Below are 14,443 nucleotides of genomic sequence, written 5' to 3'. Positions count from 1 at the left end.
GCACCCGCGGCGCGACCGCGGCCGCTTGCACTCTCGGCTGAGTCGATCTCGCGCGTCCTTGCCGCCCACCCCGCTGCCCGCAGCGTCCCTGCCGCATCCGCCGCTGCCAGGGTTACCGCCCGGCTTGAGCTCCGGATCGCCGCCGCCCTCGGCGCTCGCCCTAGCTGAGCTGCCACCGCTGCCCCCACTCCCGCTGCGCCCGGAGTTGCTGGCGCCTTGGGGCCCCGGGGTCCACCTGGCGCTGCCAGAGCTGCCGTCCGAGGTCTGCGCGCCCCCGCCGCCCGCAGCCGCGCTCGCCCTGCAGGATCTGCCACGTCTGCCCGCGCCCGCGCCGCCGCCCGCGCACTTGCCACTGCCGCCGCTGCCCGAGGCCGCTGTCGCCGCCACCCCCGGGCCGGTGGGTGCTCGCGGCCGGCCCCCGCTGCTCGCCGAGCCGCCTCCACAACCGCTGCCGCCGCTGCCCGCGCGACCCTCACCCTTCACCCTGCTGGCGCCGCCGCTCCCCCGCGAGCCCTGGCCACTCCCAGCCTTTCCCCCGCCGCTGCCGCCGCCGCCCCCGCCGCCCTACTTCTTCCTATCGCCGCCCTGCTGACCGCCTGGCTCCGCGGGGGCTACAAGCCGGTGAGTCCGTGCCTGGACACCGGCAGGCTCGGAAGGCCCGGCCAGAGCTCGGCTGGGAATAAGACAAGAATGCCAGGACTGCAGCCAAGGCTCGGGGAGAAAAAAGTAAACCTGGCATTAAGATGAGGGATGTCAGCTGGGGCTGGCGACACACGTCCCGTAATCCCAACATTAGGGATATTTAGGAAGAGGGATCACAAGTTAAAAGGTCAGCCTTTGTACTTAGTGAGACCCTGACTCAAAGCAATTTAAAAGAAAGAGAAGGGACGTTTGCCCCTCCCCCACACCTCTTGTCCTGCAGCGTCCTCCCTAGGTAACTTAAGAAGTAACTCATCAAAGTACTGATAAAATGAGCTGTTGTTTTGGGACTGCAGAGCCTGCTGATGTAAAAAAGCCAGGTCCTGTGGATGAAAACAGAAGTTTGACTTTTTTGTTTGTCTTGGGTTTTTGAGGCAGATCTTTTTATTCTTGTTCTTGTTTGGGTTTTGTTGTTGTTGTTATTTTTGTTTGTGTTTTAGTTTTTCAAAACACGATTTCTCTGTGTAATGGCCCTGGCTGCCCTGGACTCACTTCGTAGACCAGGCTGGCCCCACAGTCACAGAGATCCACCTGCCTTTGCTTCCCGGAGATCAGACCTTTTTGCTATGTAGTACTAGCTGTACCTTGAACTCAGCAATCCCATCATCCTGTCAGCCTTCTGAGCGCTAGGTTAAATATTTGAGATACCAAGCTGGGCTTTGAGAACAAAGGCTTCAGACTCTGCAGCCAGGGTCTGGAATGACACATTGTCCTTTATCTAGGGAGTATGTGTACTGCTAAGGCCTTCTTCACTTACCTTTGGAAACTCCCAAGTCTTAGGAGTCAAACTTCCAACTGAAATAGATCCAGGAGTCTTCCTCCAACGCCCAAATGGCGTTGATGGACAGTTGATACCGGGCAGGAGAATCACATGCAAGGACTATGAAGTCATCTCCAAGGGCCTCACAGGCCCCTCACCCCCACAGCTGGTTTCTGTGCAGCCAGGACACTTTAATACAAAGTTCTCTTTGTTCCACAGGTAGCCTGGGCTCAGGTAACCAAGTGGATGGCAGAGCTCTTCTGCACTCAGGAGTGGTATCAGGAAACCAGCCTTGACCTTGGGGGACCTCTGAGAGCCCAGGTCCCATCAGCAAGATAGATCAATTAGTTTATTAGGTTCCTGTGACTGCAATAACAGATTATGCAAACTGAACAGCCCGGGGGACAATAGGAATGTGTTCTCTTGACAGTGCTGGTGGGGGGGGGAGGGGGGTGTCTAAACAAGGCCCTGCAGTGGCCACAGCAGCCTGAGACCTGGCCTCTCTTTGCCTCTCTTCGGCAGGCCCTGGCCTGCGCTAGGAGAGTGCTTCCTCAACTTCTAAGGACATTGCCTTTCTTAAATCCGAGCTGACTTCATATTGAGATCCTCCATGAATCTGTTTGCAAACATACTTTTATTAGCTAGATGTGGTGGCACACTCCTTTAATCCTAGCACTTGGGAGGCAGAGACAAGAAGATCTCTGAATTCAAGGCCAACTGGGTCTACACAGAGTTCCAAGCCAGCCAGAATGATGTAGTGAGACCTTTGGAAAGGCAAATCAAAGATACTCATCACATGAGGTCTCATGCCCAAGCCCCCTCACCATCCAGTACATACAGGCTAAGCCTTCTCTGCAGCCCAGGCCACCTTTACCTCGGAGGCCGAAGGCATCTGCTCCCCAGAAGCTGGACCGCAGGATTGTGCTACCAGCCCTGACTTAGCCTTGTCTTACTCCATCTTCCCTTCTACCTGTCTTCTCAGAACTTAACTGTTTTCTAGGCCACGTCCTTCACCGACCTAGAGCCTCGAGTGGTCTGCGAGCCCGTGGGCAGTAGCTGACACACTAATCCTGGTCCAGAGAAAAAGTAACATAGCTGCTTTTCCTAGAGCCTGCCTGACTTTCTGCTCCCAGTCTCCCTAGGGCCTCACTTCCGCCCTGGCCTCACCCTATTGTCTTTCTGCCACCATCCCACTCTCTTTCCTCTTGTGTAGCTCCCCTCTCCTTGCTAAGAAGCAGAGAATATCAGAAGAGACTGTGAATGTATCTTTTAAAGACAACCCTTATGGGAGGGAGCCCAGCTCTCCAAGCTTTGGAGCCATAAGTACTGCTTCAGGTTGAACACTGATGGAGACAGATAATAAAGTTAATTGTTACCCAGCCCTCGCTTGTGACCTACCCAGGTGAAACTGCCTTCACATTCTTGACAGAATGCCTTTGTCCGAGACCTCAGTGAGGATGGCAGAGGTATTGCTTTGGAAACTGCTCATCATGGCCCCATGTGGGGCAGGTAGCTCCTTTCCCTAATGGGACATCTGTGACATGCCCAGAGAGGCTCAGAAGTGGGAGCCTGGGCTGCTGCTCATGAAGACTTTCCGCACCAGAGATCCAGGCCCTGGGAATGAAGCCAGGATGGAAAGTGGCTTCAAGTCAAGTACATATGCTTGTGCACGCATATAAGCGGGAGGTCCTGTCCAGGGAATAGATAGGCCTTAGGGACCTCCCCAGGTGGATACTCAGCAGAGGAAAGATGCCTTACCCTGCTGCTGATGGATGGGTAATCAGAGGCCTGCCTTCCTGACCTGAAAGCAGCAGACTTAGAAATCAGGGTCTTGGCTTCATGTCCCTCCTGTTGCCTGTATGTATGCACAGCCTAGCTTTTTTTTTTTTTTTAAAGATTTATTTNTTTATTATATGTAAGTACACTGTAGCTGTCTTCAGACACTCCAGAAGAGGGAGTCAGATCTTGTTACAGATGGTTGTGAGCCACCATGTGGTTGCTGGGATTTGAACTCCGGACCTTTGGAAGAGCAGTCAGGTGCTCTTACCCACTGAGCCATCTCTTTTTTTTTTTTTTTTTTTTTTAAGTGTTCTGGGCCTGTTTCCTATCTGTAGGAGGTGACTAGCGAGTTGCTGAGAATTTCGGGGTCTAAAGTCTTCAAAGTCCCTGAAGGTTCAGGAGGCAGGGAACTGGCTCCTCTACCAGTAAATGAGGTGGGGCTCTCGGGTTCTTCACGAGGCCATGGAGGATGTAGCCTGAGGGGTCTTGCCTTCCCCTGTCTTTAAGCCACTTTGCACTTTAAGGAAACCCACTTAAGCCCCATTCATGTAAACTGAACCCTAGTTTGAACTGCCCTCCAGAGCCTACTGGCCCCTATAGGCCTACTCAGCCAGGACAAAGAATGTTGTTTGGTTACTCTAGATGGGGGTTGGGGGGCACACCTCCATTTCCTCTAGCAATTAGGACACTGGGGAAAATTTCTCACATCCTTAGTAGCCTAGGGAGATGGGGGGTGGGGTGGAGGGTGGGATTGTGGAGGACCTGTTAAAGTCTCATTGAGATGGGAACTGCTCAGGGGGGCCCTGCCTCTTCATATCAATGGGACTGCATAAGTAAATCCAAACTTGGTTAACCTTTGATTTTACAGGACCCAGCAGAGGTGAGAGAGACTGGGAGATAACCTAATTGAAATCTAGGGCCACCCAGGTAGTCCAAGGGAAGCAAAGGTCCTGGCAGCTTTCACAGCCCGACCTAGGGTCTCCAAGGAGCAGTGCCCAGTCCTGCAGGTTTGGGGAAAGTAGGGGCTTTCCCCCATGTTTGCTCACCCCAGACCTGGATGTTAGAAAGAAACAGTGAACCCTGACGGTATCGGGGTACACTTTTAATCCCAGAGTTTGGGAGGCAGAGCAGGTGTAGATCTCTGTGAGTTCAAGGCTAGCCTGATGCCCAGAGGGAGTTCCAGGACAGCCAGGGGCACACAGAGAAACCCTGTCTTGAAAAACCAAAACAAAAAACAAAAACAAAAAACAAAAAAACAAAAAACACCAAAAACAAAAAAGCCACAGAGGAAACATGTTACCTGAGCTACCTGAGGTCAGTCCAACCAAAACTGCTCACTGGTGATGTGTCCTGTCTACAACACAAACTGTCCTGTGGTTGGCCAGTACCTGGCTTTGTAGGTGCTTCCCACTGTGCTTCTAGAGAAAGGACAGGAAGCATCCTACACATTGGGGCTCTCTCCAGAGGAATTGGGGGCCCCTTGGCCCCTGCTTCCTGACAATGCTTGCTTACTCTTACTGGTACTGCCACACTCAGTCTGTCGGGGGCTCTAGAGCTAGCAGAATTGCAAAGCCTTCTGTAGATTAACCAACTCTCCCAAATCTTGGATGCAGAACCCAAGAGCCCAATCTTGGATCAGTCCTCAAACTCAAAATGTCCAGGGCCAACCAGGGTGAGCTAGCCTCCAACACCCAAAGCCGGAAGACTTTCTCTGTGTCTGGTGATGTCGCTCCAGGCTTGGGGTCGGAGAGGGCGGAGTCCTTGGCCCCTAGACCCAGGCTAGTCTCAATCTCAGACACCTAACCAAACTTGTGTGACCAGATTCCAGGAGGCCCCTGGAAGGCTTCAGGAGAAGCCTCTTTCGGGACTGGACTCTATTGGCCCTATTTAACAGCCACTCCCTTCTAACATCCTGTGAGATCCATGCCCCAGGAGGCAGATGAGTTGGACAGATCTGACCTATCACCAGAGGGCTAGAAACTGGTCACTGATGTGAAGAGCCTCCTAGTTCTGACTCAGACACTACAGAAAAGAAATTCCGCTGGCCATCAAAATGTCTCGGTGAATAAAAATACACTTGGCAAGAACCCTTACAAGTTGAGTGTAACTCCTGGACCCTGTGCTGAGGAAGAAGAGCGCCACCAACTACTTACTGCAAGTTGTCCTCTGACCTCACATATACAGTGAGTGAAGCCACAAACACATCCCACACACAGATAAGTAAAATGTTGTAAGAATGTATCAGCTGGAAGGCTGGAAAGATGGTTCGGCAATTCTGAGTGTACACTGTTCCTCCAGGGAATGGGGGGGGGGGTGTCCCAGCACAAATGTCAATCCGCTCATAACCACCTATGACCCCAGCTCCAGGGGACAGGATGCCTCTGGCCTCTGCAGGCACCTCCGCGCTCATGTGCACATACCCACACATGAACCTCTGCCAAGGGGAAGAAAAGTAAATAATGATAATAATGATGTGTTAACAAAAGAAAGGGGCTTTTTTTTGGAGATACAGTTTCTCTGTAGCCCTGATTGTCCTAGAAATCCCTTTGTAGACCAGAACTCAGAGAGACCCACCTTCCTCTGCCTCTGTGCTGGGATTAAAAGTGTGCACCATTGGAGATTTCTAATCCTCTGGGGTCCAAGAAGGTCTCCTCAGTAGGAGGAGGCAGCTGGGAGGGCCAGATGAGTAGCACTGGCCTTGGTCTTTATATTTGCTGGGAAGGCTTCTCAAGCTCTTAGAGTCAGAGATCCTTTTGTAATCTGATGCTAACAAACTTCTCTTCCCAAAAGTGCTAAAACCCAAACCCAGAAGTGATGAGACGCCCAACGTCATAATTTCATAACATGGAGATGACACTGCTGGTAAAGTTCTATCTCCATGCCCCAGACGATGGAAAGAGAACTGACTCCTGCAAGTTATCCTCTCTGGTTATCCTGTCTGTCTGTCTGTCTTGTCTGTCTGACTCTCTCTCTCTCTCTCTCTCTCTCTCTCTCTCTCTCTCACACACACACACACACACACACACACACACAAAAGCTACAGCTCATGTATACAGAGTAAATTAAGGGGAAAAATAGTAGGGCAACAACTAAAATACACATACACTCTTTCCCTTCTCCCTCCCTCCCTCCCCTCTTCCTCCCTCCCTTCCCCTCACCCCCCATGTGGTGTGCCTCCCAGCCCTGCCCCATCAGTGTCTCTCTGAAATGAGAAGCTGTCCTCCCCTACAAGAAGCCCTTTCTCTGATGTTCACATCCTTCCTGGCTCCTTTTTTTCTTTTTTTCAGTGCTGGGAATGCTGCTCAGGGCCGGATATATCTGGGATGTGCAGAACAAGTTCTCCACCCTTGATTCACACCTCCAGGACCTCCCTTTTTATTGTATATAGTATTTATTGTTCAAGCCTACATGTCAAGATAATATTTCATAATGTATATCACATGCATTACTAAAACCTATTCCTTTTTCCTTTCTTAAAAGATGTGGCTGGGCGGTGGTGGTGCACACCTTTAATCCCAGCACTTGGGAGGCAGAGGCAGGTGGATTTCTGAGTTCGAGGCAGCCTGGTCTACAAAGTGAGTTCCAGGACAGCCAGGGCTACACAGAGAAACCCTGTCTCGAAGAAGATGTGTACTTTTCTTCCTTTCTTTCTTTCTTTTTTCCCTGAGACAGGGTTTCTCTGTGTAGCCCTGGCTGTCCTAGAGCTCACTCTGTAGACCAGGCTGACCTCAGACACACAGACATCCCCCTGCCTCTGCCTCTAAAGTGCTGGGATTAAATTTGGAGACCCTGCCCAGCTTTTCTCTTTCTTTCTTTTCATTCTTTCTTCCTTCTTCCTTTATTTCTTTCTAAGATTTATTTAATCTTCCTTTTTTAGATTTATTTCATTTCAAGTAGGTCTGTGGTGGCACATGAAGGTACGTACTCCCAGAACTTGGATCTCTGAGTTCGAGGCCAGCCTGGTCTGCAGAGAGAGTTTCAGGACAGCTAGGGCTACACAGAGAAACCCTGTCTCCAAAATTTTTTTTATTTAATTTCATGTGTTACTGTATGTGCGTGCAGGTGCCCAGAGGCCAGAAGGTGTCAGATACACAATAACTGGTGCTACAGGCAGTAGTGAGAGCTACTTAATGTGGGTGACAGGAACTGTCCCCAAGGGCAGCAATCACTCCTAACTGCTGACCCATTTCTCCAGCTGTATCCTCTTCTCTTCCTTTTTAAAAAAAGATAAGAGTTTCACTGTGCAACCCTACCCTTTGGTACAACACATACACATGCATACACACACACACACACACACACACACACACACATGCATACACATGTGCACATGCTTTCACTCAAGTGAACTTGCCTGTGGATGCTTAAGTGACATTGGGAGTATATTAATTTTTTTTTGAGACAGGGTTTTTCTATGTAGTCCTGGCTGACCTTGAACTCAGCAATCTCCTGCCTCTGCCTCCTGAGTGCTGGGGTTAAAGATGTGTGCCCAGCAACTTTTTTTTTCTTTTTTCTTTCTCTTTTTATTTATGTAGTTCTTAAAGCTGGGCATGGTGGCACATGCTTTTAATCCCTGCACTTGGGAGGCAGAGGCAGGTGGATTTCTAAGTTCCAGGACAGCCAGGGCTACACAGAGAAACCTTGTCTCGGGAAGAAAAAAAAAATCATCCGGGCACGGTGGCAAGACACCTTTAATCTTATCCCTCAGGAGGAAGAGGAAGGCAGATTTCTGAGTTCAAGGTCAGCCAGGTCTACATAATGAAGTCCATGCTAGACAGTGCTATGAAGAGACCCTGCCAAAAAAAAAAAAAAAAAGAAGCCCCTGGAAGGAATTGCCCATGACTTACTGAAATATGCACATATTGGTTGAGAGCTCATTTGCTAAGTTCTCTGTTCCAAGCATCCCATGCAAACTCTTAAAGTTTTCTCAACCAAGTCACTGATCCAAATAGCTTAAGACGCCTGGCCCTCCCTGACCACGGTAGAATCAGAATTTGAGCTGCAGGCAGGCAGTACTCCGAGGTGGGGACTCTCAGGGGTCTTTTCTGTGGATTGGAAGTAAGGGCTCGGGGACGTTTAAACTCTCTGGGCTTTACTTCCTTGCCCACCTCTGTGGTATCTGGTCCTGGCTGGCTATTCATGTGACTGTCGGAAAGAGCACTTTTGCTCAGGGTCCCCCTTGTCCCTTCTTGCTTCGGGCCTCTTTCTGCCCCTCCCCATCTCCACAAAAGGCTCTTTATCACCAGGCCACTAGAGACCTTCAGCCGCTCAGCTCAGCCCCCTAGTTTCGGCCGTGGGGGCGGAGTGGGAACACCTGAGCTAGGATAGAAGCGTGTGCATGTGTATGTGTGAGGGGCGGGGGGATAGTTTTCTAGGCCGTTGCCCTGGTAATGCCACCTGAGCTGGGCGCCAGGCACCTGTTGTCTGGGAAACTGTAGGCGGGGCCTCTCCCCTAGGAACTGCCAGGGTTATTGAGCTGAGACTGGAGACAGGTCAGATTCCAGAGTCTTGAAAGGATGGGGGAAGGGAATAGGGATATAATGATGAATAAGGGGGCAATATTTACCCCACTAACACAGAATGAATTAGAGGGGTGGCAAAGAGGGGGCAGTCTCGGGCTGAGAGCTCCTCTGTCCATTCCAAGGCAATCAACAGACTCCTCTCCTCTTTTCTGTTTGTCCCATCTTCCTGGAATTTCTTTGTTCTTGAGTTTCCATTTGGTCTTGGCACCAGACCCTAACCCCGAGGGCCCCCATCCATCCCTTTTTCACCATTGCTCCGGTTCTGCTACCCAATAGCAGCCTCCACGTCTCTTGCTGGGCTCCTCCCCTGCCTAGGCCTTAAAACCCCGCCTGCAGCCAGCGCCCTCAGACGCCCCAAGTGGCACCTCACAGTTCCCTGTTTTGAGACAAGCTGTATACCAACTGAGAGAAGACTTCAACCAAGAAAGTACATGAGCAGCCAGCAGAGAGGAACGCGGCTGTTCCTAGTTCATGGCAGATCTGGAGGGGCTGTAATGAGCGCAGGCTTCCAGAAAGACACAAACAATACAGATGAGCGGAACCTAAGGAGTTCTTCGTATTCAGTGAGTACCAGATGTGTGAGAGGCCGGCAGCTGGGAGGTCTGGCCTGGCCTGAGATCAACAGATCCCCCTCCTGAGCAGTGAGGCTCACCCGAACTCCAACACGGTGCTCCCAACCCTGTTGAGTGATTCAGGCTGAGAGCTGAGAAGACCCGAGGAGCAGATGGCTTCTACTGGCCTTGAACTCCTTGGCATGACCCTGGCTGTGCTAGGCTGGCTAGGAACCCTGGTGTCCTGTGCCCTGCCACTGTGGAAGGTGACCGCCTTCATCGGCAACAGCATCGTAGTGGCCCAAGTGGTATGGGAGGGGCTGTGGATGTCTTGTGTGGTCCAGAGCACTGGCCAGATGCAGTGCAAAGTATACGACTCACTGCTGGCGCTGCCCCAGGACCTGCAGGCAGCCAGAGCCCTCTGTGTCGTGGCCCTCCTTCTGGCTTTGCTGGGCCTGCTGGTGGCTATCACGGGCGCCCAGTGCACCACGTGTGTGGAGGACGAAGGTGCCAAGGCACGGATCGTACTCACCGCAGGGGTCCTCCTCCTCCTCTCCGGCATCCTGGTGCTTATCCCTGTCTGCTGGACAGCCCATGCCATCATCCAGGATTTTTATAACCCACTGGTTGCTGAAGCCCTCAAGAGAGAACTGGGGGCTTCCCTCTACCTGGGCTGGGCTGCCGCTGCACTGCTCATGCTAGGGGGAGGGCTCCTCTGCTGTACGTGTCCCCCGTCACACTTTGAGCGTCCCCGCGGCCCCAGGCTGGGCTACTCCATCCCTTCCCGTTCGGGTGCTTCGGGACTGGATAAGAGGGACTATGTGTGAGACTGAGGCTTCTTCCTGAAGCTCCCACCCGCGGCCTTATGCCCGGCACTGGGCTACATCCTAATATCTCATCAAATCCATGCGCCCGCGAAGCTCACTTATTGGCCAGGACTTGGCTCTAGGGGAATCTCAACTGGTCTGGCTTGAGTTAAACCTCTGCAGTGGTTGCAACCTTGAGAACGCTCCAGATACTGGGTACCCTGCCCATCGCTGCCTCCCAGGATTTTGCTGTGCTTTGCTCTCCTGAACTTTCTTACCCTGGAACCTGGACCTCAGCCTCCTTGCCTTCGAAGTAAGATGTGGACTGTGACCCAATACCATACTAGGCCTTTAGCTGGTCAAGTCTAGCCCAGGCACCACCTGAATCCAAGTTGCTTGCTCAGCCCCCTACCCAACCTGGGAATAAAAGCACATTGTAACTGAGCCTCGTCTGGTCTGTCAAAGGAGGGTGTGTATGCTGTGGGGGGAGGGGTCTCCAACCAGTGAGCAGCTTGCTTAGACCATTAACTGCCTTCTAACTGTAGTGAGGCTTGTACTGAACACCAAAAGACATCAGACACATTATAAGAAAAAAAAATCATGTTTTATTTAGTAAAACCTTGTGTGGGCAGGGAAATGTGCGAGGTATGGGGGAGGAGGGTCTACAGCACAGCTGGGACCTAATGTGGGGAAGAGTACACTGTAACCTTGGTGATGGGATTCAGGGGCCAAAGGTTGGAAGTCTCAGGGTAGAAAATTCTTTGGTAACTTATCACCTGCCCTTCTAGGACTGGAAAGAAAAGCCTGGCCAGGAAGGGATGAGCCCCCCTGTGAGTTACATCCGGCCAAAGCAGGAACTCTTGGGGCAGGACATTTTGAGAAAAACAAAGGCCAAATTCACAGGCAGCCTTAAAATACTTTGCACAGAAGATCCCCAGAATGAATAAAGATGCAGGAACTCATGTGTCACATCCTTCCAGCCTCAGTAGCTAAATGTGAGAAATGGTAGCAGCAGAGAGGTGGAGCTTGGACTCAGGTTGAGGCAGGAAAACTGGAGCTGGAGGTCAGTCAGAGCTCCATGAGGAGAGCCTGTCTCAAAAACAGGTGAACAAACTCTAGGGACAGGGCACCACACGGCTCACTGGTGGAGCGCTTGCCTACCAAATGCGTGGGGCCCCAGGTTCAATACCCGGTATTGCAAAAGAAAAACAAGAAATAAGACAACCCCAGACTATTCCATAACCTTTCTTGATGGTTCAGCTCAGGTTCCCTGGCTAGTAGAGCCTCACTCCCCAGTAAGCATCAGACATAATTCTTGGTGGGGTATTCGGAGGGTCCCCGAGAATGTGGGACAGATGTAGAATAGCGGGCCATGTAATGGCCAGGTCCCTGGGGGCCTCCAGAAGAGCAGGCGCAGCATAGTAGCCCTCCACCTAGCAGCAAAAGGCCCGCGGCTGCCCAGCCCAGGTAGAGGGAGGCCCCCAGCTCCCGCTTTTGAGCATCAGCCACCAAGGGGTTGTAGAAGTCCTGGATGATAGAGTGGGCAGTCCAGCAGACAGGAATGAGGGTCAGGACCCCAGAGATGACGAAGATGATGCCAGAGATGAGCACCAGACGAGACTTGGAGTTCTTGTCTTCCACACAGGTAGTGCACTTGGCTCCGGCCAGGTACACGAGTAGGCCAAGCAGGACAATGAGGAGGGTGACAACGCAGAGGGCTCTGGCAGCCTGCAGGTCCTGGGGCAGCGCCAGCAGTGAGTCATACACCTTGCACTGCATCTGGCCAGTGCTCTGCACCACACAGGACATCCACAGCCCCTCCCACACCATCTGGGCCACGACGATGCTGTTGCCGATGAAGGCGGTCACCTTCCACATGGGCAGGGCACAGGACACCAGGGCGTTGACCCAGCCAAGCAGGGTCAGGACGATCCCCAAGATTTGCAAACCAGTAGAGGCCATGATGAGGCTGTGTAGTGTGGAGGAGATAAAAGGAGAATCGCGGTAAAGAGCAGCATGTCTGCGCATCCCACCTGCATCCCACCTCGACAGTTGTGATACCAGCACCAAGCACTTTGACAGTTGGCTGCTATGTCCTGCAGTGTGGATTAGATGCACTTCCTGGGTCAGTCAAGGGCAAAATAAGCATCTACTTCTTCCCTAGACTGTGACAGGTGGAGAATGAAATCCTGTTGATGTTCGTGCAAGGGACAGGAAACAGGACATACCTGAAGCACAGGATAGCCCATAGCGACAGTTGTGTCTAGATTTTAGTTTAGTTTTTTTTTTTTTTTTTACTTATTTTATGTGTATGAGTGTCTTCCCTGCATATATGTCTGTGCGGCATGCACATGAGGTACCTACAGAATCCAGAAGATAGCATCAGATCCCCCTGAAACTGGAGTTACAGGTAGTGGGTGCTGGGAATCGAACCAGGGTCTGTGGAAGAGCAACCAGTGTCCTTAACCACTGAGCCATCTCATCGGCCCCTAGTTTTGTTTTTTTATATCTTAGCTGAGACAGGGTCTTATGTAGTCCAGGATGGCTGGCCATAAATTCCCTGCATAGCTGACGCTGGCCTTGAACTCCTGACCCTTCCGTGTCCACTCCCTGAATTCGGGCTGCAGGGTTTACCACCAGAGGTGGAAGGCAGAGCTTTGGCTTTTTGTACACCAGGCAAGTGGTCTAGGAGCTGAGCCACAGCCTCGGGTACATTTTATCAGAACAAAGTCAATGACGTGTCGGGAGTATGATTTTGGGTTGGTCAGGCTCTCCACACAAGTTTCAGACACACCCTTATCACTTGAGCTCTCAGAGGAGACCCAAAGCTTCCTCCTGCCACCCAAGCAAGGTTCAAATGGAAACCCCCAGCTCTGTATCAGATTGATCTAATTCCTTGAAATCCCACCCTCTCTATGTTCCAAGGTCTTCTCCTCCCAATCCTTGGAAGTTGCTGGAAGCCCTGCCAGGCCAGGCCCAGACCACCCTGTAGGGCAAGAGATAAGGAAAAACAAGCCCTTTTACCACAAAGCAGATTTTCCTAGGCTACCAGCTCATTCTTGGCCCACCTCCACCTCTAAGGGTCAAGGTGCACACCTCAAGCCTGGGAGCATCCTTTTGAGTTTTAGACCAAAGGCCATGCTACCTTCCCCTCTCCACACAGCTTTAAGGAGCTAAAGTTCAAGACCCCAGAGCCTTTTGTGACAGGCACCTGTGTCCTTCATTTTGCTCTTCATGCTTTTGATACGAAGGGAACCAGTTCTGCTTGGCGCCCTGCTGTGGCTCTCCATAACCCTTGGTTCTAAAAGTCCACCTTGCCCCTAAGACTGGCATAGGTCCCTTTCGACTCCTCTCACTCGCAGGCTCACGCTGACCATTCTCTCCCTCCCATCTCAGTCCCTCTCTACTTACCGAGTGCTCGGTCAGCTTTGTCTGCGGACGTCCAGTCCGGTTGGGCCACCCCAGATATCCGAGCCTAGGAGTGCGAGACCAGGAGGGGCTTAATGGCGGCGCCCGCAGCTGGGTCCGCGCCTGCAGGTGAGGGGGAAGGGAGTCCCGCCCCAAAGTGGCCAAGCAGGTGGAGGAGGGGCGTCACAGGTTTCGGTGCCTTTGTCCCAGGGGAGGGGGAGGGGTGTATAACTTTTCTGAGGCCGCGGGGACCCGATCGCCTCGCGGAGCTCGACGCAGCCCTCTCCTGCCTAGGGACATGCCTCCCCAGGTGGCCGCCACCAGGATCAAAGCTCCAGCATTTAACTCACGCCCGCACACATTCTGCCACATCCCCTGCCTGCGTATTTTCACACCCGCAATTTACACACATACCCCAGGCTCACCTGCAAAAGAGACTGCTAAGATTTCCAGGTCGAAAGTAGGAATGAGGGCGGAGGCAAGGGGGCTCTTAAAGTCTTAATGACGTCACTGGACCACCTCTCTTTGGGAGGAGCAGAGACCCCTGCCGCGATAGCCACCTGCGTTTCCCAAAGTTCCCTTAGTTGCTGGCCGCTCCGAGTGCGGCACCTGCTGAGTTCAGTAACCTGGGCTGTGACTTGAGACTTTACTCAACTTTCCCCAGTCCCAGTTTCTCGATTTGCGAATGAAGACAGGTCTGTATGTTACTTAAGGATACATTACTTTTGTGGCTCTTTGGGGGGCAAGGGCGACGGGGGTGATGGTGGTGGAACCTGTCACACTGCATAACTATGATCAGAATTTGTTCTCCTCTTCTACTCTGTGGGCCCCAGGGATCGAACTCAGATTGCTAGGCTTGGCAGCAGGCAATCTTACCCACAGAGTCATCTCACGCTCTTTTTTTTTTTTTTTTTTTTT

The 14,443-nt window shown here is 52.1% G+C and overlaps 2 protein-coding genes across 2 annotated transcripts; one reads left to right on the top strand and one right to left on the bottom strand.

Moving 5' to 3' along the window:
* The first annotated feature begins 9,113 nt into the window (after positions 1-9,113).
* On the top strand, positions 9,114-10,561 carry Cldn9 (claudin 9). Its single transcript, XM_021221559.1, has one exon. It carries the CDS (start codon positions 9,485-9,487, stop codon positions 10,136-10,138), a length of 654 nt encoding a protein of 217 aa, XP_021077218.1. The 5' UTR covers positions 9,114-9,484; the 3' UTR covers positions 10,139-10,561.
* Positions 10,562-11,282: 721 nt separating this feature from the next.
* On the bottom strand, positions 11,283-12,079 carry Cldn6 (claudin 6). The gene has a single exon (XM_021221537.2). The coding sequence runs from the start codon at positions 12,077-12,079 to the stop codon at positions 11,420-11,422; it is 660 nt and encodes a 219-aa protein (XP_021077196.1). The 3' UTR covers positions 11,283-11,419.
* Positions 12,080-14,443: the final 2,364 nt, after the last annotated feature.

This window comes from Mus pahari, chromosome 21 (genome assembly GCF_900095145.1).
Source record: "Mus pahari chromosome 21, PAHARI_EIJ_v1.1, whole genome shotgun sequence".
Taxonomy (NCBI): Eukaryota; Metazoa; Chordata; class Mammalia; order Rodentia; family Muridae; genus Mus; species Mus pahari.
This window is presented reverse-complemented; position numbering and strand designations above follow the sequence as displayed.

What these genes read in the sequence shown, in the direction of transcription:
- Cldn6 (XM_021221537.2), bottom strand. Translation starts at nt 12,079, where the DNA reads ATGGCCTCTACTGGTTTGCAAATCTTGGGGATCGTCCTGACCCTGCTT.
- Cldn9 (XM_021221559.1), top strand. Translation starts at nt 9,485, where the DNA reads ATGGCTTCTACTGGCCTTGAACTCCTTGGCATGACCCTGGCTGTGCTA.